The sequence below is a fragment of the Notolabrus celidotus genome, chromosome 14, assembly GCF_009762535.1.
Source record: "Notolabrus celidotus isolate fNotCel1 chromosome 14, fNotCel1.pri, whole genome shotgun sequence".
NCBI classification, from domain to species: domain Eukaryota; kingdom Metazoa; phylum Chordata; class Actinopteri; order Labriformes; family Labridae; genus Notolabrus; species Notolabrus celidotus.
In genome coordinates, this window is record NC_048285.1 from 4,422,952 (window position 1) to 4,447,281 (window position 24,330).

A 24,330-nucleotide genomic window follows, 5' to 3' on the forward strand; every position below is an offset into this window, starting at 1 on the left:
CAATGAACATAGCATGAACGTAGCATCCATAGACTGTTTATATAACGAACTGCGTTGCTCCACCTTTTCTCATTGTACCGTTTTGAAGCCATCATATCCCGTTCCAGAACACTGACATCTTGTCAATTTTCTGCAGCCAGAGTCTGCGCAGTAGGAATTTGTGTGTTTCCACGGTAACAAACCCCGCCCCACAGCGTGGCGTCCCTAGGTCCTACGGAGTTTATCTCTACGGCAGCTGTCAATCAAAGCAAACAAGGAAGTAAAACCCCGTTTGTTAACTCTAATAACTAATGAAAAAGAAACAGAAAAAAAGAGGCCTTGAACACAAAACAGTCAAACAATAACTACATATCACCACAGCATACGGATGGGAGAAACATTCCTACGACGTGTATTTATTTTTTAAAGTTTGACCGCAGCCCCATTCAAATGAATGGGGGAGACAGAGCTTTTGACCTATACTGCAGCCAGCCAATAGGGGAGCAGTTTTTGTGACAGCCTTACTTCAAGCCTAGCGAGATATTATATACAGTCTATGGTGGCATCCATGTAAAAAGTCAGAGTTAGCCATAAGCCTGATTCTTATCCGTAGTCCCCAGCAGGTCAAAATAGAGCTCATAACAAACATTAAAGGTAAATAATAGATAGAAACAATACATGATAAGAGCATGACAATGAAAACAACAATACATCACTGAGTGCAAATAAGTGCATTAAAGTGCCGTTCAGCAAAATAGAGAGATATCTTAGGAGTTGGACCAAATAAACATGAACCAACATATCAGTACATCACACAAGTTAAAATATCTTCATTAAACAAGTCAGTCAAGTCAGGTATGCCCTTTAATGGGAAAAATTCAAATGTTTTATATCTTCTGAACTGTGGTGTTATAAAAAAAAAAGTTGACCCCCGTTCAGTGTGTGCTGGTAGAGACAAGAGCTATTCAGACCACTCGTTTTTGAACCAGGCTGTAAACATGTTCATTTCTGCTGTAAAGATCGTCTTCTTTGACTGGGTGTGTATGTGGTTTCTGGTATTTTTGCAGCCAGCTTCTGGTGGACGCTCGAGTAACTGCAGTTTGTAACACTTCCGCACAGGCTTGATCAATGAGAGGAGTTGGTTCGAATAGCCGACTCGTTTATGAACAGCCCATCACAGCGTCGCAATGTTGCTGCCTCAGCTGCACTCATACGAGTTTGCAAGCAAGTTACCGACCACTGCGGGACGAGGACCACGGTTATTAATACGGTTTCACTGGATTAGCTTTTCCTTCAGTGATGCCGGTCCCCTCCGCCCCCTTCACCCCCTTCACATACAGAACGTCAGACCTGCCCCACTTCCATCACCGGGTACCGGTACCGAGTGATGGACTATAGCAGGCGGATAACGTTCAGAGGTTTTTACAGACTGCAGTATCTAGTCTCTGGCTTCTAGTCATTGTGGTCCCATCCCCTCTTAGTGTAACGCTACACCCTCACAGAGACCTCCACCTCAGAGCTCCATTTGTCATCCTCCATTGTCTGTTACTCATACGTCACAGTTTACCTATGCTAATATTGACCCTCACCTCATTCTGCTGTTTACTGCTCAGGTAGTTCTTAGTCAGGTATGAATGTGGGGATAGAACAAGAGAGTCGAGGTAGTGGCTAAAACCAGAAAAGATTTAACTAATACTGTAAAAGCAGGTGTGGCAGTCAGAGGTGTCACTGTGGAATTTTTGGCCCTATTAAAATATATTACACAGGGCCCCAACACTTCACTATCACTAATGCTCTTCAAGTTTTTAAGGGCCTCTGTCAGTCATCATCTCCCCCATACAGCGCCCTGATTGACATACAATTAAAGGTGGGACAAGATATTGATACGTCCTGTCTGATGCCGTTCAATAATCATTGGCAGCAGATTTATAAATTTGCAGCTTCAAAATACTCAGAAAAATAACAGGAACGACCAAACACAGAATAAAAACAGCAGCAAAGTTACTGTAAACATGGACAAGTTGGTTTAAAAATAATAATAAATAATAATCATTTTATTTATAGAGCAGCAAAACAAAACAGGCAGTTCATAGAATCACACAAGACAAGACAAAGAAATAAAACACATTTTAAAAGAAATACAATTCCCCAAAAATAACTTTAAAGGAATACAATTATTTTAAAACATATTTCTTAAAATAAAATAAAATCAGGAAATGTTATAAGATAAAAGTATGTTTTCAGAGGAGATTTAAAAATTGAATTAAATAGATGTTTAGATACAGACCTCGACATGCTGCTCAGGCTGGACAGTGAATTCTTGTTGGCCGTGATGAAGCGTAAACAGAGTCACCATTCATTTGAAATCCTCAAACATTATTACCTGAAGATGTGACCATGGGTGCTCAGATGAAGAATCATCCTTCTATGACGCAGCCATCATTACCGCTATAAAATGAGCTGCCATGGAGACACGTAACGAACAGGTACGGCAACCACATGCAGAAACACACAAACACAGACTTCAGAGCAAACTACTAAAAATATACACCAACCTATATCGAACTCAAAAAAAGTCAAAGGTATGATATTTGTCTTTCAAATGTAGAGGAGTAAAAGTAAAAAGTTTCCCCAATAAAATAAAACTAAAGGGAAGTTCAGATACTCAAAAAATGTAAGCAACTCAGTTTGTGACTGTCCTTCACTGCAGGTTATCAAAATAAAACTGAACCACATACTAAGACTCAGTTTCACCGAGCTCACACAACAAAGTCTGTCGTCCTCTGAAGTTGCTTTACCAACATGTTTACCTGTGTTACACTCCACCACAGATGTCACTTTGTGTAAGACTTCAGAGGGACTGACAGCCGTGATGAGTCGGTCTCAGGTGTATGATGCATCGATGCCATGTGCTGGAAGAGAAGCCTACAGATGGATCAGGGTCCCGGTGGAGCTCAGGACTCTTCAGGTTTTCATTTCTGTGAAAGCAGCCGGTGTCCTGGCTGAAGCCGTTCCCCAGGTGGACTCGATGCTCGTCCAGGTCGGCTTATAAAACGCTTTATGCGAGTCCTTTAAGAGCAAATTGGAATGCCTGTGAGTGTTGAGTGACCCACAGAGGTCAGAGGCGTCTGCTATATTTACCGCCTCTGTAACTTGATCCGTGGCATTCTGGATGGCTGTGCTCATGCTATCCTCTCACACTCTGAGGCCACAGCCTCCCGTGTAGCTGTGCCACCCCGTCGCTTTCTGTCTGTCGGCCCGGACGCTCAGGACTACCAGGGTGAGCCGCTAACCAAAGACTTTAACCACCACTCTTCCTCCTTTCCAGGTACCTGCGTGTAGGTCAAGTGTGTACATTGTGGACTGTTTGAGCACCTGTCTCATGAAGGGTACAAAGATAGAGACAGGAGGTTGATGTTGTGATGGAAAAGAAGAGCCACACCATGAAGCCGTACGTGGACTGTATGGATCTACTCTCCGCTCACCCTGGCTTCATATCTGAGCAACTTCTCCAGATTTGATAACAGGAGCTGAAGGCTGCGTCATCAAACTTTCATGGTTAGACATGAAATCCAGAGAATGTGTTGACTGGCGGCCTCCACGCTCACTTTGAGTCGTAAACTGAAAACAGATGAAGGATCTCTCTGCTGTATTTGTCTGTTTTTACTCTTTTAAGCACGGTGATATTTCTCACAGAGGAGACCTGTGTGTGTGTGTGTGTGTGTGTGTGTGTGTGTGACGGCGTTCACTCTGACTCTGTGATCTGATTACAACCTAAAAAGAAACCCCCTCTCAGCACTCGTGTATACATTTCAGTGTTTCTGTTTTAATGTTGAGTCCTTTTGGTCGGACCATCTCTTATGTAACATATCTGTGTGTTTCCACAGGTGTGATCGGTGTCACTAAGCCTGCCTGCCTGCCTGCGTGTGTGTGTGTTTGTGTGTGTGTGTGTGTACACTGTGGGGTAGCAACAGTAGGATGAGCCGCCCCAGAGCCTCCACAGTCTGCAGGGACTGACACACAACGCTCCAACTACAGCAGGTAACCGCCTCACTTTAGAAACTGTGTGTGAGTGTTTGGCGACGCTGACTCCACCCATTGGTTTGTGGACAGCTGATTTGGAAACCTAGGCTGTTTTTGAAATGGCCTGCTACATACTACCTACTAATATAGTAGGCAGTAGGTACAGTAGGTACTGTCTACTACATACTGTGTTTGAATTGAGTCTGTAGTATGACTGTTCTGTTGGATCTGGTCTGCAGGATGCTGGGTCAGATGTCACTGAATTTCCGGTTTCGGAAAGCGGAAGTAAACAACGACCACGCTGATAGAGAAACTGCTTCTTTAGCATCACTTATGATTTAAAAAGTTAGGAAGGGGTTTGTATGGAATTTAATAATTTTCACAGCACCTAAAAACTGAGTTCTCCCCGTCAAAAAAAGAAGAGAAAAGAAAAAGTGGAATGAGTGCTGTGCATTATGGGAAACAGTACGCAAGGCAGACTGGTCCGATGCATACTGAGAAATGTTCCCGAATCAGTAGACATCCTGGGAGTTTTGGCATACTGCAGAATTTGCTCTTGTTCACATACTACATACTGCATACTGAATTTTGGCCAAATCAGTACGTACTGCTAGTATAGTAGGTGGTTTCGAAAACAGCCCTAGAGTTTCAGTTTGACTGCCCCCATCTTTTGGATTTTGGAGCCAGAAGTGACCATGTTTGGATAACAGTGTGGAGCCTGACAGATAGTTTGTTTAGATGATCACCTCTCTTCCTCCCTTCACGTCAGGTCACAGTGATGATAATGGTCGAATGCTGACGTTAGCTGCTGGGACATAATCCATGTTTGTGTTTAAAGTGTGAGGTTATAATAAAGATGGCTCAGGTATCGTGACGATCATACAACGTACAAAAACATGGCCGTAGTCTCTGTGACGTCACTCTCTGGTTTCTGAAGACGCGCTTTGACAGTGGGTGCCATATTGGAAATACTGACTTAACCAAGCGGTAAAATATGAAGCCCATGCGGAAGTGCTAAAAACTGCAGTTCATCAAGCGTCCACTGGAGGCTGGCTGTAGAAACACAGGCAACCACATACACACCTATTCGAAAAGGATGATCTTTACAGAAGAAATAAACATGTTTACAGCCTGGTTCAAAAAACGTTTTAAGTCTGAGATCTCATTTGGCTCTCAGCACACACTATTCAAGAGTGAATTTTTCTCCTAACTCGATATTAAACTTTAGAGTTTTGCCCAAATAAGGGCATGGCTGACTTGATTGACAGGCGAGCTTCCTGTAGCTGTTAGTGAAAAGGATAAAAGCCCGCCTCTTTGCCTCACACTAGCTCGACAGAAGTTAGGTTGAGTTCAGCATTTCCAATATGGCTCCCGCCGCCGATTAGCTTCAAAACAGGGCTTTATGAACAGATGGGTGATGTTACGGATACTACGTCCATTTCAAATCAACTTAGACTCAGACAAAGAGGCGGAGTTAAGCAGGCTTTACCTGTCTGTTGAAACGTGTTTAATTCTGCTGTAACATTCATAACGTCATTTCAACACGGGACCTGATAGGGATTACTCATACACTGTGTAATACATGGATGTAGTCTCTGTGATGTCACCAGTTTGTTTCTGAAGCAGAGTTTTCAAGCCAATTGTCTGCAGCAGCCATATTGGAAATCCTGACTCAAGCTAACTTCAGTTAAAGTGAGATCTTCAGACCTAAAACATTTTTTGTACAAGACTGTACGCATGTTTATTTCTGCTGTAGAGATTTTGTTTTTTGGATGGGTGTGTTTGTGGTTTCTGGTACTTCTGAAGCCAGCCTCGAGTGGACACTTGAGGTACTGCAGTTTATAACGCTTTTCATTTCAACACGAGAAGTTGCTGCTTGATTCCACTGCATGATCGGCTTTATAGTGGCTCAATTCATAGGACATATTCCTCTGCTGCCACCTGATGGTTGTGGTGTGTAACATGTGCCCATGTGACGCTCTTATCCTGTGTATTGAAGAGAAGCAACAAATCATAAGACTTACATCACGTCAGTAACTTTAGACATGAAGATCATCTTTATTCTACATTTTTATTGGTTACTAACTAACTGTATAATATTTACCTCCATTATTTTTATATCTTTTGTCCTGTCGTTGTGACTTTCTGTGCTGAAATTCCAGCAGCAGGAGATGCAGCTCTGACCACTCGTTGCTTTGAGTCACTGATGAGTATTAGATGTATTTCTTTGCGTCACTATTTTGGGTTTCGCCACAGCTTGATAGCTGTTTCAGATAATAACGTTACCTAATTGAGCGAATGATTGGTTCAATGAATAAAGGATCACAGAGCTACTGCAGCATCAATCACTGCACACGCTGTCCTCGCTGAGGTCACTGCTGCCTTTACGGCCTCTCCACTGAGTCACCAGCAGATGTTGGTGACGATAAATGTTAATCATCTGCTCGTCTTCCGGTGTCTTCACGTCTTTGGAAACGCTGTGTAAGCACTGTCGTTCATTTCCTCCAGTTACCTTTGCCTTGTGCGTTCACACGCTCGTCTCGGCTGTGGATAAGGTGTGGCGGTTCCTCTGCGGCGTGTCAGAGCAGCAGATTGAGGTATGGGAGCTTAGCTTTAATATGAAACAGCTTGGCATGTAGTGGCACCGGACAGCGAGGGAGGGCAGAGGCGTCAGTGTGGCCCTCACAGACATCAGCAGTCTCTTATCTGCTCACATTTCAGGGTATATATAGCCGCCTGTAAGACCACGCCAAACCCAGCACAGCTCACAGACCTCCGAATAGCTCCTGTGTTGATTTCTGACTCTGCTCCTTATGGGAACAACAATATATCAACGCCACACTGCTGTGCGGTTGTACTGACGCCACAGGAGACTTTAAGCTCCTGTGCATGGCCATGCCTGCATTGAGCAGACTCGGCCAAGAAGGGAAGGAAGAGAACAGACTCTAAATGATCTGAGTACTCTCCTGAATCCTTCCCTGACTCAGCTGAGACTGATCCGTGTGTTTACTACAGAACATCTCTTCACGCTCACTCAGATCCAACAAAGAGAACCCACGCTGATGTTTCACTCATGCAGTGTCGCCTCGGGGCACGGCGGCATCCGTGGCATCCTGCGTCATCACTCTCTCTCTCTCTCTGCACTTAAGATCAGGTCAGCTCTGTGACAGGCCGAGAGGAGAGCTGCAAGGACAGTATGTACCGTCAGAGATCTGAATCACCGGCTCATTACAAAGACGGAGCAACAGAAACATTTCAGCAGACAGCAACAATGAAATCTGCACGGCTCAGTGAGATTTAAGTGTGACAATATGATAATCAGCTGAAGGAGTGAGTCATCAGGCAGAGCTGAGATATATGTGGGGTCTTTAAACACTTTCTGATCCTTCAGAGGGAATCAAAACGTTGAGTGGAGCTCAGGTCACATGTCTCTTCTCATTTTAAACTCTCATTCTCTAGTTTCTGATTTGTCTGATCGTCCTCTCATCCGTGGTTTTGTTCCGTGGGGAGAGGAATCCACAGCTCCGGTCTACAGCCCTGTACTAAGTGTAAATTGGCTGCTGCTGCTGCTTTTGATTCCTGTATGCGTTGGTTGGTTGGTTGCAAGCAAAAAAATGCAGCTTGTTGCCACAGTAGCTATGGTAACTACTGGTTAGCACAACCTCAGGGGAGGTCCAAAATGCAGAGTGGCTGGAGTGTGTGTGTGCTCTTGTTGTTTCCTTGGAGACGTCGCCTCTCAGAAGTGAAATGCATAGTTTGCAATCATCTTATCAATCCTGTGAGTCGGTGTGACTCCCACGGGTGTGAGTGGCGTGTTTTCACTTTTCTTTCTGCAGCTCGTTTCACTCGGCCGCTGGGATCTGAGGATAAATCTGAGGATGAGCGGTGCAGGGTTCAAACAGGCAGAGGTGGACAAAGTACACAGTTCATTACTTAAGTCAAAGTATAGATACTCCATTTCAAATATAACTCCAATACAAGCAGGGTTGTAAAGGGGTGGAACATTTCTGGTAAATTTCCAGGGGACATTAAGCCGGGGAATTTTGGAAATATTCCAAATCAGAAACTTTCCTTGGGAATTATGGGAATTGAGGGTAATTTAATGGAAAGGTATCATATCCAAGCATAAATATTTGTTATGTTATAAGCAGACATCCATCCAAAATAATACAAGTGAAACAGATTCATTTTATCAAGTGTTAAAGTGTTAAATATTTTATTGAACAATCAATTCTTTCATTGACGAACAAAAACATGAATGTTGAGTTAAATATTACTCATCCCCCCGACCCAACCCATTGATATTTGTAAGTTAAACATTAGTACCATACATCAAATTTGTGAAATATATTACCTCATAATATCCCCCAAACTTACTTCACTTTGTGTAGTCCACAGGCTCAAATGTGTGGCTTCAATAGTCTTGTGCTCTGGGCTCAAAAGTGTGGTCCAAGATCATCTGTGCAAATTCCTGGTTTATTCCCGTTAATTCCCATGGAAAGTTTCCAGCTTGCAACCCTAAATACAAGGGAAAGTTGCTCTGTCAAATTATGACTTGAGTTAAAGTACGGAGGTACTTGCTTTTAAAAATACTGAAGTATTCAAAGTTCTTCTGAAAAAATCTCAAAACGTTGTATTTTCACAATACATAAATGCAGTCAAGAATACAAAGAGTACACTCTGTTACATTCTGTTTATTTCGAAAAATTACTTGAAATCTCTAAAAACTATACCATGTAATAAAAACAGACACTAAGTTACTCCACGCACAGACAACTTAGTTTGAAATGTTAATCTGGAATGAAACAAATGTCACGTAGTTCAACACGCTCTCTCAGGTTGGACAGTGAATGTTTGTATGTTTGGGCAGAGTGGAAAACAGGGAGAACATTTCAAACTATACATATCATTCTTCATTTCAAAAACCTCTAACACGGGCTGAAGATATGACCATGGGTGCTCAGGTGGAGAATTATAGCCATCATTACCACCTCTACATGAACTGCCTCATCTGAGTGAAATCTGCTCTGTGTTTGCTCCTCGTTCAACGACAAACAGAACTACACAAACACAGTTTACTGTCTCAGGGATCAGATTTCAGAAAAGAGAAGGATATTCATGAGCTGACTTCAAAGCTAAAGTAGTGAGTAACTAGAGCACTGATAGAAATGTAGTGGAGTAAAAGTACCCCAAAAAATAATACTCAAGTAAAGTACAGATGCTCAAAAAATGTACTTAAGGACAGTACTCAAGTACATTTACTCTGTTACTGTCCACCACTGCAAACAGGTGACATTAAAGTTAAGAGCCGAGTTCTTTCCTTTGCAGAAAAAACACACTCCTTTAAAACGGATCATCCCGGAGCTTCACTGTAAATACTCTCACACGTTTCTTGATCCTTGTGTTTGTGCAGCGTGAGCTCTCACATAATGAAGGTTGAGCCGCTGTGATGAGAAGGATGTGCTGGTGTTAAAGGCTGAAGGTTTGTAAGTCGCTGAAATCTGTAGCGATGAAGAAACTCTCATACTTAAGAAAGCAGCTTTGCATATTATAAAGGAGCATGTTGAGTTATTTTATTGGAGGTTTTTATTAATAGTATAGGTGGACTACATACAGTAGAGGACAGTCAGCATGCCTTTAGAAGAGCTGGCAGGAGTTCTTACAGTTAAGCTAAGCTATTATGCAGCTGCAGACGGGGTCACATGTACCACTTACTTCAGCCAATCAGGTCCTATGTTTAAAACACACTTTTAGGGGCTCTGTTGGCCTAGTGGTGGCGTAGCTCCAGTACATACACAGAGGCCTACACAAGTAGCTGACGCGAACCTCCTCCAAAATGTTCTACCATAGACTGTAAATAAAAATGGACAGTGTTGCTCCGCCTCTTCCCGTTGTACAGTTCTGAAGCCAAAAAATCCCGCTCCTTGGTGCCGCCATTGTGCAGCCAGAGCCTGCGAAGCCACTGTAACAAGCTCCGCCCTACAGTGTAGTGTCACAAGACGCTGTGTGTCCTTTGAAGTTTCACTCTAAAGTGGCTGTGAATCAAAGGAAACAGGAAGTAAAACCCCAATTTTTAAACTCTAATAACTCACGAAAAAGAAACTTTTCAGGAAAAAGAGGCCTTGAACACAAAACAGTCAAATACTAACTACATATCACCACAGCATACGGATGTGAGAAACATTCGAACCACGTGTATTTATTTTTTAAAGTTTGACAGATTTTTTGACCTATACTGCAGCCAGCCACCAGGGGGCAGACACACTGCTGAAAGCTTCACCACCAGGGCCGTATCCGGCACGCTTGGTAACTACGCATCGAATCGCCATGGACCGAAAGCCCTGTGAATGGTCGGCTCGGCGGCGTTGTATTTCCCGCTTTTACAGCACTGTAGATTAACATCACGCTCTGAATCTCTGTGGAAAAGTAAACAGAGATCGTAGTGGGGCTGGAAGACCTGCTATCAGAGAGACCGCACTGCCCTCAAGTGTTTCGGAGGACAATTGCTGCGTGATATGGTGCTCATGTCCGCGTCAGCCCCTGCAAAACATAAGTATACACCAGGCTTAAACACACCCCCCATATACAGAAGCTATAGTCCTTGTCGCAGTAGTCGCAGGTTTGAATTCCAGCCTCGACCATGTCTTGCATGTCTTCCCCCACTCTCTACTCCCAACATTTCCTGTCTCTCTTCAGCTGTCCTATCCATTAAAAGGCAAAAATGCCCCAAAACACATCTTAAAAAACCCCACACATTTAATTTTAAAGCTAAGGAACTTTAATTTCGTGTAAGCTTTGGCGCCCCCTGTGGACAAACTGGTACCTCTTATCCTTTAAGTTAGGTAGAAATTGTATCCTTACTTCTTTGGACAATCAAACATATCACTCACTGTAAAGAAATGTAAAAAGCAGCTGTACCATCACAGATAGATTCTCTGCGACCGTTAAACGTGTGCAAATGAGCCGAAAAGATGACGTTGAATTCTCAAAAAGCGTGTGCAAACGGTTGAACACTCCATAAAGTGCACTTCAGAGCAAGTAGCGTCTCTGTGCAGACTTTTGTGGATGTTTTTGCGCTTACATATCATTACAGCACTCTGCTTCGTGAATAAGACTTTGAGACGGAGCAGATAGTGAAGGGATACGATGCACAACTCTCCATTCTTAGTGACTTCCCCTCACTCTGTTCTAAACCCAGTGACTGTCTTGGTTTCCACATAATGAATTAGCCTCTGGTGCACAATTTACCTCTACCTCGACCCCAGAAAACCAACATGGCGGTGACCAAACTGCCAAACTCGTAGCCCACAAACCAACGAGTGACGTCACTGTGGCTGTGAGAGTCAGCTCGAGCATTTCCTGGATTCAATAACTGAATAAACTGATGATGAGGAGAAAGATCAGGATCAAAAGTGTTTCACGTCTCCTCCAGATCACAGAATCAAACCTCTCACACCTCTCCACCTGCGTTAGCTGCTTCTGACTGAAGCTAGCTCAGCTGGCTAAGCAGCTTTCCACTGAATGAGCACAGCTGCCCGGCCTGACGCTGCGTGTTTTGGCCACCCGTGTGTGTTGGCCCGTCTCCAGTCTGCCTACTCCAGATCCATATGCTGAATTATTGATAGAGCAACAGTCACACACAGAGAGGGAGAGAAAGAGAGAGAGAGAGAGGGAGATGTAGAAAGTGTTAGAGACCTTAAGGAGGGGAAATTACACTGAGGAGAAGATGATGCACTCAGAGAGAAGGCAGAGTGCCGAGGAGGAGGAGGAGGAGAGAGAGAGAGAAAGAGAGAGAGATTAAAGAAATAGGAGCCTCACACTCTGAACTCAACACGGATCAGCAACACCAGATACTTTTATTTATTCAGACGCTGCTGCGCATGTGAACGAGAGCCTCTCTCTGAGCTCAGGCCTCGGGAACACACCGTGCTGCTGCCTGCAGGACTCCTGTTATAGCCGGGGGAGAGGAAAAGTATACAGAGAGAGAGAGGGAGAGGGAGAGGGAGAGGAGGGGTGTGCAGTAATATGTCGAAACACACAGGAGAGATTTCTGTTCCATATTTTTATTTATTGAGTGTGTCAGGAGTTTTTAGCTGGTTGTAAAACTGACTGCACTTAAATCTGATACCTCTAAGCAAACAAGACGTCAGCGACAAGATTGATAGTTATATTTAATGCAACCTGGTCAGCTTTCTCAGAACACACTGGACTCCAAATATCTGACCACGTCACATGAGGGCCAACTTTCAGAGCTTCCTGTTCACCAGCGCTCATCGATTAAAGACTAACAGCTCCACGTGTTGCCTTTGTTTACAGCGTGACTGGAAACTTGAGGAGCAGTAATTGAGTTAGAGTTCAGTCAATCAATCAAACTTTTTTGATATCAAATCTACCTTTCAGACAAGGGGGGGGGGGGGGGGGGGGGGGGGGGTACGTAAGAATGTTCAAAACACATTAAAACAAGGTTTTAAAAATATAACTTCATGTCCTGATTCAGGCTCTGAGGTTTCACAGAACGATTGAACAAACCCAACAAGATTCCTTGCATCAGTGTTGCCCTTTATGATCGTCCGGTAGTTTCAACACCCAAAATAAAGTCAGAGTATTATCTGATTATCTTACTGTCACAGGATCATTAAGGAGGAAACGCTCCTCTAACACAAGCTCTAGTTGTAAATCTGAAGTCTGAGTGTTTTTGATAAAGTTCCCAGAGTGATAAATAAACTAATTCTTCACTTTGTGGTTTCAAAGTTAGAAAAAGTTCCTCTATCTGAGCGAGCTAATGCAGCGGACACATTCACACCACTCGTCTCTTTACACCCGACTCTGATAGATGATCTAAATAATGGACGACTTCCTGAGTTGATTTTTGTGATGAAAGTTCCTGAATGGAAGATAATGGCTGCCTGAGAGTGAAGAGAAACATCAAAACATCCATTAATATAACATTAGAATTGATGTAGTAATGGACAGGAAGTGGGACGTGTGAAAACTGTTCAAAGGCGACGAGGTGCTGATTTAATATTTGTTTCTAACTCATAACTAGTGTTTCAGCTCATGAGCAAAATCAGGTCCTTCAATCATTGTTTTTTAAATTAAAGTTATGTTTTGGGGCATGTTTGCTTTTATTGGACAGGAAAGCTGGACAGAGACAGGAAGTGTGGGGAGGAAGGCATGCAGCAAGGTCGAGGTCGAGGTTGTGGCGCGCTTAGACAGCTAGGCACACAGCGCCCTGCTCATTCAGTCATTAACGTACATCCAGAAATCAACTTAAATAGAGTAACTCAGTGTGCTTCATGTTTACCTGTCCTTACATACTCCACACAGACCTGAGATCAGTTTCTCGATCGTGGTTTTGCACCAGTTCTGTATAAGTTCTGCTTTAAATTTGGATAAAAAGTCCTCCCTGAATCAGACGAGGACACTTGTTAGTTTGTGAGAGATGGTGGCTCAGTGTTTGGTCACACCGCAGAGACATAAAGTTCATCTTAACTATCCAAACTTACAAAATAATGTTGCTGAAAATTATGTTTTCACTCCATTTGGCCAATCAGTGAAAAGCTCCTCTCTCAACGAGGTGTTTGAGGAAGAGCTGACTCTCACGTCTAATTGCCTGAAACTGAAACTCCTGATAATTTACTAACAACATACAGGTGTCTAAAATAAGGTGATAATTAATCTGTAGTGTAAATTAACTAAGAGGTGAAACAATAACTACAACATTTATTTAGTGGTACTCAAGTGTTATCATGCAGATTAAATCATCTCCGCTCTTGGAAAAGGAAAGTGTGAGCACAAATCAAAGTCATTATACATAATTAATTTATATCATCTTTCACAGAGAACATGTGCAGATATGAAACAGCTTGTAAAAACCCTCTGCTTCTCCTCATCCTCCAAATGATCCCTTCTTTTAAACCGACTCAGAGTGAATTGTGAGATTTATGTTGAAATGATCTAAACAGGTCTACGTTTGGACTCACACACCGCTGGATCTGAACTAAAGGAAGCAATGACTCAGACTCAATATAAAAGTCATAACATGCTGATGTTTGGAGTGAATGTATTTTACATTGTTTGATAATTAGAAGTCTAATAGTTCATCATCAGGCTCAGTAGTTCTTCTACAATTAAGTGATGCCTTAATTTAAGAAGAGTTTAAACTCAGACTGAACTTGCAAAGAGAGTTAAAGAGCTGAACTGGACATGAGATAGTTAAACAAAAGATGTTTATAAACAGCAGCCTGATTCATTTTGAGTTCTCTCCTTTAAATCCAGACTTGAAAACAGAAGAAGTAATAAAAGCGTCCTGTATCACACACTGATCCCTTCAGACTCCAGGTTTTTATAATAAATGCAGAATAAATGAAAGTCCTGCGCTCCGTGACTCATCCTGTGTCTGATACGTCAGAAGAGTCCTCTCAGCAGAGATAAATGATGTCCTCACTGCTGCCCACATTGTTGCCGTACTGCATTGATCTGATACTTGCTGATGAACTAATACTCGTGTCTCTTTCTGCTGCTGCAGTCGATGCAGTCTTCCAGAGGCTCTCCCTCCCCGTGGCTGACAAACCGGCAGCAGCATGTCCCGCATCTCCTCCACCGCCAAGCGCTACGCTGGCCCCTCCTACACCAGCCACTACAGCTCCTACAGCTCCCTGAGCCCGGGCCTTAGCTCCTACAGCGAGCGGGACAGAGTGTCCTCCTACAAGTCTCCCATCTCCTCCTCCTCAGGTTACTCCTCCTCCAGCTACCTTAGCAGCTCTGCCGCCCGAAGCCGCAACTACAGCACCTCCTCGGACCCCGACCCTGACCGGGGACGCACCATCCCACGCACAGACATCCTCGGAAGCAGCAGCAGCAGCAGCATCAGCAGCCGCCGGAGCAAGAGCCTCAGCAGAACCCCCGCCAAGACCTATGGCGGGTCGGGGCTGAGCGGGGGGTCGGCCTACACCGGCCCCAGCTCCTACTCTTCATCCTCAGCCCAGATCAGCTACCTCTACTCTTCACCGGTGGCCTCCAGCATCTCGCTCACCCGACGAAAATCTGTATCCCAGAGTGACCTGAGCAGGGACCTGGCCTCTCTGGGCCTCAGCGACTCCTCCACCTCCTCCTCTTCCTCCACCCCGTCTTCTTCCACCAGTGCCCTGCGGGCCTACCGCAGTCGGGCCAGCAATGTGGCCAACTCGTACGGCACCAGCTCCCGCACAGGCTACTCAGGCCTGTCACGGAGCTCCACTCAGGAGGCCCTCTCACGGAGCTCCACCCAGGACGCCTTCAGCAGCAGCAGCAGCAGCAGCAGAGCGTACGGCTCTTCGTCGTGGGAGCCGAGCAGTAACGGGCTGTCTGACTCTCCCACCAGGGACTCCATGGTAAGAGAGCGTCCTCTGTTCTTGCACATGCTTGTCTGAGCTGCTTTTATTGGGCATGTGGGGATCAATATCCAGAGGCTGAGGGAGGCTGAGAGCTGCAGTCTGCACCACACAGGCTCACTGGTTTCATCTCTGAGGCTTCACACACATGGCACAGATCCACAATGCTTTGTGGCCTCTGAGAGTACCTTGTTTTCACCAAAGGGGGGCGCTGTTGCTCAAATTAATCTTGGTGCTCTTAGCTGCACATCATACCAGACATTAAACACCCTCTCACTCCCTTTAACACTCTTTGGTTGACTGTTTCAGTGAATATGACAGATATAACTCATATTGATAAGCAGCATACGTTATTATTCCTACACACGCAGGCAGCTCCATGGTTCTGTTACAAAGAGCCCTCAGCACTGATATCTGACCCCTCTTTCCCCTAATGAACACACTCACACCTCACTGAGGTAGCTGCAATCTGCGGAGTCTGCAGGCCGCTCTGTATCAATGACCTGAGCTCCACGTATGCAGGTCACAAAGCTGACCCAGTTCCTGTCACCATTAATCCTCATGAGCGCTTACATGACGGGAGGAGAGAGTGGAAGGCAGGAAGAAGGAGGAGGAGGAGTGGAAAGAGAGAATCAGGGAGAATCCCCCAGCACCTTTTAACGACTCGTAACGTGACAGAAATATCTACTGTGATGACTTATTCAAACACAAGGTCTCAGAAACATCACAGACTCACCTGAGACTGAGGTATGAGGATCTGTGGTGTATTTACAGAAACTAAGAACGAAGCTGAAGAGCAGAAGATATGAGTGCAAGGCTTCTAGAGCTGCAGTGATGAAAGAGAATCAGTCAAACTGAAATTAGTCTCAAAATATTCTGATAATATTTTGATAATTCAGAGGGAAACATGTTGTTTTTTTTTCAATTTATATCTATCAAACTCCCCATGTGAGAAAAGTGATTTACTTCTGATTTGATCAGCTCATGTGTTGCCTTCTTAAAACGTGAACTTTTCACAGAGATGGAAGTGCGTTTAAGATTTCGTTATATTTGAAGCAGAACTTTTTGCATCCAGTCACATAACTTTGTCTTAAATCAGACGACACACCTGCAGGTCAGTGCAGACTTTGAAGTCGAGATCCTGGATGATATGAAACCGACATCCTGAGTCCTCCTTGATCGAGACGAGATGGCCTTCAGGCTGATATCTGAAACTGCAGCACTCGTGGAGAGTGAGGTCTCATTAGCTGTTTGTTTATTTATCAATGTGATTATTTCAAATAAAATAAAGTAGATGAACAACTAAATTTAAGATGCAGACAGTTTTATCTGCAAAGTTCAACACATAGCAAATTGTATTTTACTAAAGTAAGTACTAAAATTCCAGGTTTCAATAACAAGAATATTACACTGCAGACAAATACAGTTGTTTTTACAGCGACAGTGCATCCACCGGTTCACCTTTTCTACTTTTTATGTTACAGCTTTATTCCAAAAGGGATTACATTTTTTTTTTCCTCATAATTCTTCACAAAATACCAGATAATAAAATATTGGAAAATGTTTTCTAGAAGATTTTTCAAATGTATTAAAAATAAAACACTCAATTACCGTTAATTACTAAATGGACAATAAATCTTCATCCGACGTCAACAACATCCTGTCACACAGTCAGCTGTTTCTACTACAGCACATGAGACTTTTAACAATATTTACAATCTGAATTCAACAAACCCAGCACCACGCTCTCTAATCAGTCAGGTGCTGCCTTTCAGCTCATACAAGTCTCCTTTCAGCACCAGATTAGTGACCTAACACAACTTAAACATTACAACATTCCTGTGAGTCAAAGCGATGTTGAGTCATAAGCTCTGGAGGAGGCGTGTTGAGCCAAAAACTGCTACTGTTCAACGACCCTGCAGATCATACATTCATACATGAGCCAAACTCCAGATATGTCCCAGGAATGATTTCTCCTGACAGAGCTGGAGAGGTTTGAGAAGTCAGGGTGAGCTGGAGGAGGTAATGAGGAGTCTTGAAGATTTCTCAAACTCATCTCTGCCCAGCACGTTCGTCTTCTCATTCATTGCTACTGTGATGTAGATAGAAGTAGCATTGGTATAAAAGCTTCATCAGACTCATGGATATCTTGTAAACATTACACGGCGACCTCAGCAGCGTCCTTTTTTGCAGTAGTGGACCGCCTCCTCTGAAAAAACTGCTGGCTTGCAGGCTTTTTAAGTCGCTTCCATAACACTTAATAAACCTCGAAACCATAAAACCAGAAGCTGATGTCCGTCCATGAGTGTGGATTAGTAACGCATAACACCTTGCACCTTCCCTGCCGTGGACCTGGCGAGCCTGGACTTGACTTTCATCCTCATCTGGCCTGTGAAGTAATCAACACGTATCCGTCATGTTCAGACCGAGACAAACGCAGCTCAAACTGGAGGTCTCCAGCTGCGCTGCTGGCACCGATAATTAACCTCAGGCCTCTGTTACTCCAGACTTGTTAATCACCCTCATGCTTCAGGTCTGAGCGGCTGCACTGAGGGAGAGTCTAGAGCAGGAACAAGCCAGAGCTGAAGTTCTTGATTTCACTCTGCAGTTCGTTTCATGCTGGTTTGTTCGCGGAGGAAAAGGACTGAAAATGTCACAAACTCAGTGAGGTGCTCTGGTTCATGCGATCCTTTTCAACTTGTTCTGCTGCTCTAGGGGCCCCGGTTTGGACTTGTGGTGAAGTCACGCACCCCATATTCAGAGGCTATAGTCCTCACGCCTAGTTTCCTGCTCCATCCACCGTCCTATCCTCTCTGAAGGGTTAGGGTTAGACCCAAAGACCGAACACCAAGACAGGATAAGATCCAGTCCCCTCTTACAGACAGGACTCAGTCTGATTTCATCTTAATCCACCATGAGCAGAGCACTTCGCAGCATTTAGCAAGTTACAGTGGCAAGGACAAACTTCCTTTAACAGGTAGAAACCTCCAGCAGGACCAGACTCATGTTAGACACACATCTGCTGAGACCGAGTTGGAGAGAGGGATAGAGGGAGATGAAGAGATAGAGAGAGATGATAGTGGTAGTTGTAGCAGCTAGAGTCTGACACGTCCACAACGGCAGGCCAGAGGAACCTACGAGACAAGGGAGCGACTTCTCCTCTGACCCAGTTTGATCACTCTTTATCTTCCAGTCCTCTGAAAGTAGATTGTTGATCCAGTTGCCAAACATATCAGACAATCTCCACATACTGGATTGTTCTTGCTTAATTCCAATACGGACACGAACAATGTGACTTCATTTAGTTTGGACTGATTTCCTAAGATCCAGTAAACGCAGTGATAGTCACCTCACAGAGAGATTAGAGAGGAAGATAACTTACAGCCACTTCTTTTGTGGTTGAGATATGATTGTTGCGTCTTGTGTCAACACAGCACTGGAGGTTTAGCTTATAAGTTAGCAGCCTTACACTTAACTTTATATTATTGTTGCTAATATTGCCTCTACTTTTATGCCCCTGATTGACTTCAGTGATGTTTGATACGCATGCATCTTCTGAAAGACCCCTGTATGCTCGAGCTGTGTACCTGCAGACTGAATCACTTGCACATCCGTATTTATAAGGCATGTTTAAACTTACTTCCTCCTTCATTGTGTAATTCTATTAATTTGAAAGCACTGGAAGCTGCAGTCTTCACTCTCTGACCCTTTCATGAGACTTATTTCTTCTGTCTGTTTTCAAAGCGAGTCTTGAAATGTGGAAACAGAGCTTTAGGGACGCTGTCTCTGCAGCAGGTTTGATTCTGACGAAGGGATAGGGTTATGGTTAAGGGTTAATGGTAAGGGTTGAGGTAGGGATAGGGTTAGGTATATGGTTAGGGATAAGGTTATGGTTATGGTTTAGGGTTAGGGATAGGGGTTATGGTTAGGGTTAGGGTTACAGATAGGGGTTTGGGATAAGGTTTAGGGATAGGGTTAGGGATAGGGATTATGGTCAGGGTTTAGGGTTAGGGTTTAGGTTTAAGGTTAGGGTTAGAGTAAGGGTTTGGGTTTAATGTTAGGGATAGGGGTTATGGTTAGGGTTACAGTTTAGGGTTAGAGATATGGTTTAGGGTTAGGGTTAGGGTAAGGAATAAGGTTTAGGGTTAAGGTTAAGGGTTAGGGTTAAGGGCTAGGGTTAAGGGCTAGGGTTAAGGGTTAGGGTTAAGGGTTAGGGTTAAGGGTTAAGGGTTAGGGTTAAGGGCTAGGGTTAAGGGCTAGGGTTAAGGGTTAGGGTTAAGGGTTAGGGTTAAGGGCTAGGGTTAAGGGTTAAGGGTTAGGGTTAAGGGCTAGGGTTAAGGGTTAGGGTTAAGGGCTAGGGTTAAGGGTTAGGGTTAAGGGTTAGGGTTAAGGGTTAGGGTTAAGGGCTAGGGTTAAGGGTTAGGGTTAAGGGCTAGGGTTCAGGGCTAGGGTTAAGGGTTAGGGTTAAGGGTTAGGGTTAAGGGTTAAGGGTTAGGGTTAAGGGCTAGGGTTAAGGGCTAGGGTTAAGGGTTAGGGTTAAGGGTTAGGGTTAAGGGCTAGGGTTAAGGTTTAGGGTTAAGGGTTAAGGGTTAGGGTTAAGGGTTAGGGTTAAGGGTTAGGGTTAAGGGTTAGGGTTAAGGGCTAGGGTTAAGGGTTAGGGTATATCCACAGGTTTGAGTCTGAGGATGCTGGTCTCTGAAATACATGTTCAAATGAAGGCGTTGGAGGAACATGCATCAGGTTGTCGATGCTTTGATTTATGACTTCCTGTTTTGTGACCCAGGATGTGTCGACCTGTGTACCTGTTCTGGGGCTGTTTGTCTGAAACTGTGTTAAACTGAGATGCTGCCGGCCTCAGCCTAGACGCTTTTGTAAAATATATCTCTTCAAGGTTTTCCCTGGTTAAACATATTTAATATAGATAGCATTGCCATAAACTGGGTCACCTATATTAGACTGTTCTTGACCCACAGCGGAGGAGATATCTGCTCGGCCCGTTGTTTCTATCAGTTGTGAAACTCAACGAAACATTTGCAGAGGTCTCAAGAGTATGAGCGATTATAACTCAAACTCTCCTGCACTCTCACTTCTCCTGTGCTCTGATTCATTATTGAAACTTCCTTCACCTTCAGGTCCAAGTGAAGTGTTTTAGTGCTGCTTGTCATCTGACTCCTAAAAGCTTCAATGGAGTCTCTTTTAGTCCCTGTTCAGGTTTTATTCATGTATGAGTCATAAACATGAAGCAGAGCACAGTGTTACCTCACGATGAGGCCCAGCCAGCTGTTTGTGAAGATACCTCTCCCTCACTGGATCCACAGGGAGGTACACCTGAGTGAGAACTCTCCCTGAGTTCTGCTCCTCAGGTTTTTGTGTCGGGGCTTTCTGTTGAGTCAACATTTTTCCAGACTGTCTGACGAGAGATAAAAACAGAAAGAAAAGCATGGAACAATTCAGTATTTCAGTCATGGACTCTTTGATAAGGACGTGTGTGTTAGTTGAGCACATATCCCTGGGCAGCTGCAGCATCAGGATCTGAATCAAAACAGCCTGATCTTTTTCTGTCTTCACTTTTGGGGAGCTGCCTGCCTGCCTGCCCTCCCCACCTTCTTGCTCCTTCATCTCATCCAGAGATCAGACTCTGATATCCAGTCCTGCTTTACCTGAACAGAAGACTTCATTCTGTACTGGAACACAACACTGAAGGCTTTGCTCTGTTCTGGACCTCTCCCACACTCCACCCTGAGCTCGCCCGCACGCTGCTGGGATGTAGCTTCAGCCCTAGCAGGTTCAAGAATACCATGTACCTTAAAGGAATGTGGAACAAGGGCCCAGGTCAGACTAGCTCCCCATCTCTGAGGTAACGCTGCTCCGAGACCACATTTGTTCCACTTTAATCCAGCTGATATCTTAAAACAAACACTGACTCTTTGCCTCTTCTCTCACGTTGTAGTTTTCCACCTTAAGGATTCACACACACACACACACACACACACACACACACACACACACACACACACACACACACACACACACACATACACACACACACACATGGCCATGTAGCCTGGCGATGGAATGCGCCTTGAATATTTGTTGTGTACACACGCTGTAGTCCAGGTCATGAGATCTCTGCTCAGGGACATGTTGCACTTCTTGTGGCACACATACAAATGTTCCCGGCTGAAATCACCGACACTGTGAACCTGAAATGTAAATCAATCCTTTCCCCTGAGATAAAAACAGAAATGCATGTCTGCTGGTTATTTATTTAGATATGATGGAGGCAGGGCCGACACATTCAGCTTATCCAAACTCAGCTTTATTTATAAACTAAGTCAATAAATGATGAGGGGATTTTAGTCAGAGAGAGGATAAAGACATGGAGTCTGTCACTGTTTTCTCAGATGCCTGGAACTGATTATGTGATTAAGTACGACACATTCTGACATCTTTCTCACTAAGTATCAGCATAAGTTCAGAAGCTGTTATTTAAAAAACACACAAAGTTAGATTTTTGGTGAGGGAGCGCTCCTGTCATCTAGATCAGGGGTTCCTAAAGTGTGGTTCCGGACCCCATGGGGGAATGTCTTCCAGATTTTCTTTTTTTTAAGTAATCTAAATTTTATTTTACCAATAATTGTAAAAATATAGACAAATATAGCATTTACATTTGAAATAAAACCCTGCAAAGAAGTACATTTCATTCGTTTTCTGCCGTCCTTTGTTGCCAGATGACTCCTAAAGTTCGGGTTAGCTAACAGTTTATTAACAACAGGCTCAGTAGCAGCAGGTTCATATACAGCAGCACAGGAAACACAGCTACCTGTGAGAGCGGCACATTTCGGCTCTGCCTGTTGACACTGTGTCAAAAAAGCTAGTTTCTGAAAACGTTGGTAAACAACATTAAAGACATTTTTTAAATGTTACTTTCAATGTACTTAGAGAGCACAAAACTTAACATTTTAAGTTAATGGCTGACCTGTCAACATAGACGAGAGGAGGGATGTTGAAACACGCTCGGAACTGAGTGAAAGAGACATCGAACAAATTGAAGAAAACAGACACAAGGTAACCACAAACGGTGTGACAACAGTGTGAGCTTCAGCAGAGTCACAGGACTGGTTGAGTGAGAAGTAAAGAACAACAGGAAAGTTACTTCATACAGGTGCTGCTGTTATCTTCATCAGTTAAGTTCTTCATCATCTGAGGGACTGTCAAAACCTCATAACCATCTTTAAATCAGTATTTGTGTCACCTTGTTTATGTCTTTAGTTTGTAGCTGGGTAATAAACATGATTATAGTGAGCAGGTGGTTATGCAAATTAGAATCCTGACCTTGGAATCTTAAGGAAACAGTCAGACTTCCAAGGCTTATTGTTACCTCAGTTTGTTGTGTACCCGAGGCCTCTACATGCCGGATGTTGCCTTTGGAGAGGTGTTACTGTTACTGTCTGCACTTGTTGTCAAACTGCAGGTTTAATCAGAGTTGCAGCAGTTTAATTCTCCTTCATCCTCTTATTGCAACAGAGTGAAACTAATAAGCTCTAAACCCCCATTGTTTGTGTTCTGGTGGAACACAGGAAACCTCATTAATGACCCTTTTTTAGGACTGAAGAGTCTAATTTAAGAACCGTGGGGGCGAGTGAAGCACATTCCGTCTGTCATGTTTGTCCTTCGTGTTTCTGAGTTTGCTGCTGCTGCATGTTGATGAGTGAAACACAGAGTGAGGTAAGGGGTTTGTTTTCTGTCATGATGGTTATAAGATGACTCCTATCCTTGGACCTCTCAGTCCTTCAGAGTTACAGCAGCGTGGAGAGGGAGGAAACGTGACGTAACGCGCGCTGACGTTTGATGTAGGCCGACGTTTACGCGCGCCAGAAGGGGGCGGAGCTTCAGTGCTGTAAAACGGCGTGAGAGCAGAATACAGGCAACATTTAGAGCAGTTTATAGACCTGATACGCGCGTGGATCACACCTGCGGAGAATGATAGAAACATTAAAACCTCTTCTGTCAGAACTGGATCTTTATAACAGCTTTACGCGCGCTTCGTAGCTCCACAGGAGGATCTTACTGTAGGTAGACTCATTCAAGGGAGATCCACAGGTCCTCTATTCGGCCTGATTGTGAGCTCTGTTCCGTTATATGAATGAATGACTGACATCAAGCAGGGAGCCTATCAGAGCCGGACTGAAACGAGCCCGAGCAGCAGGTGAGCAGGAGCGGACAGAGAGGCTTCACTCCCCCGCTGAAGAACGCGCAGCGCCCGGTCCTCCTCACCGCCAGCATGCCGAGCATGCGACAGTCCTACACGGTCACCGTGCCCGAGGAGCCCCCGGCAGCAGCCTTCCCCTTCCTGAAGCAGGAGATGAGGAGGAAAGGGAGCATGTCCGGCTCCATGCTGGTGTCCACCTTCGTAGGGCTTCTTATAAACCAAGCCAAGGTAAGAGGCAGCGCGCGTCCCGTTATTTCAGAGAACAGTGAACCGAAGCTCATCTCTAAACAGAAGATGTTAGGTTTATATCTCTCTGAGTCTCTTACACGCATGTGAAAGCTCTCACGTGAATCCTCTGGTATGTATGAAATCAGGCTTGTGTAACACGAGCATGCAGTGAACCCGTGCTCAGCTGTGCAGAGAAATGGTGCGTTTACATGCAAGTTATTTTCCATCGCCAAACACCAGCTGATGGTTACACACACACTGTGCACTGTGCAGAATGTGTTTTCAGAGGCTGTGTTTCATGTCAGGTTTGTGTAGATGTGAGAGGAAGTAGGGATCATAAATGTGTGATGTCCTGAGTGTAAAGAGGACAGATGTTTATGTCACAGATAGAGTTATGTATCTTGTCAGAGATGATGTCAGTTTCACGTTGAATTGAGTCATTTGCAGAGGTAAGCCTCTCTTTTAAGCCGCTGTACTCCGCTGTGCCTGGATCAGTAGGCCTGCACTGGCAGGTCA

General features: G+C 44.2%; 1 protein-coding gene across 6 annotated transcripts in view; it reads left to right on the forward strand.

The window, feature by feature from the left end:
* The window catches only part of usp2a (ubiquitin specific peptidase 2a), a 54,546-nt gene that overhangs the window by 666 nt on the left and 29,550 nt on the right, over positions 1–24,330 (forward strand). For 2 of the 6 annotated variants that reach the window (XM_034701065.1, XM_034701063.1), the window contains exons 2-3: positions 3,867–4,020; positions 14,531–15,374. In XM_034701065.1, coding sequence (XP_034556956.1) covers positions 14,586–15,374 — 789 coding nt within the window. In that variant the 5' untranslated portion in view covers positions 3,867–4,020; positions 14,531–14,585. Of the gene's footprint in view, positions 1–3,866; positions 4,021–14,530; positions 15,375–23,281; positions 23,815–24,330 lie in introns of those variants that run through there. The other 4 variants (XM_034701064.1, XM_034701068.1, XM_034701067.1 and 1 more) reach the window with 4 other exon arrangements.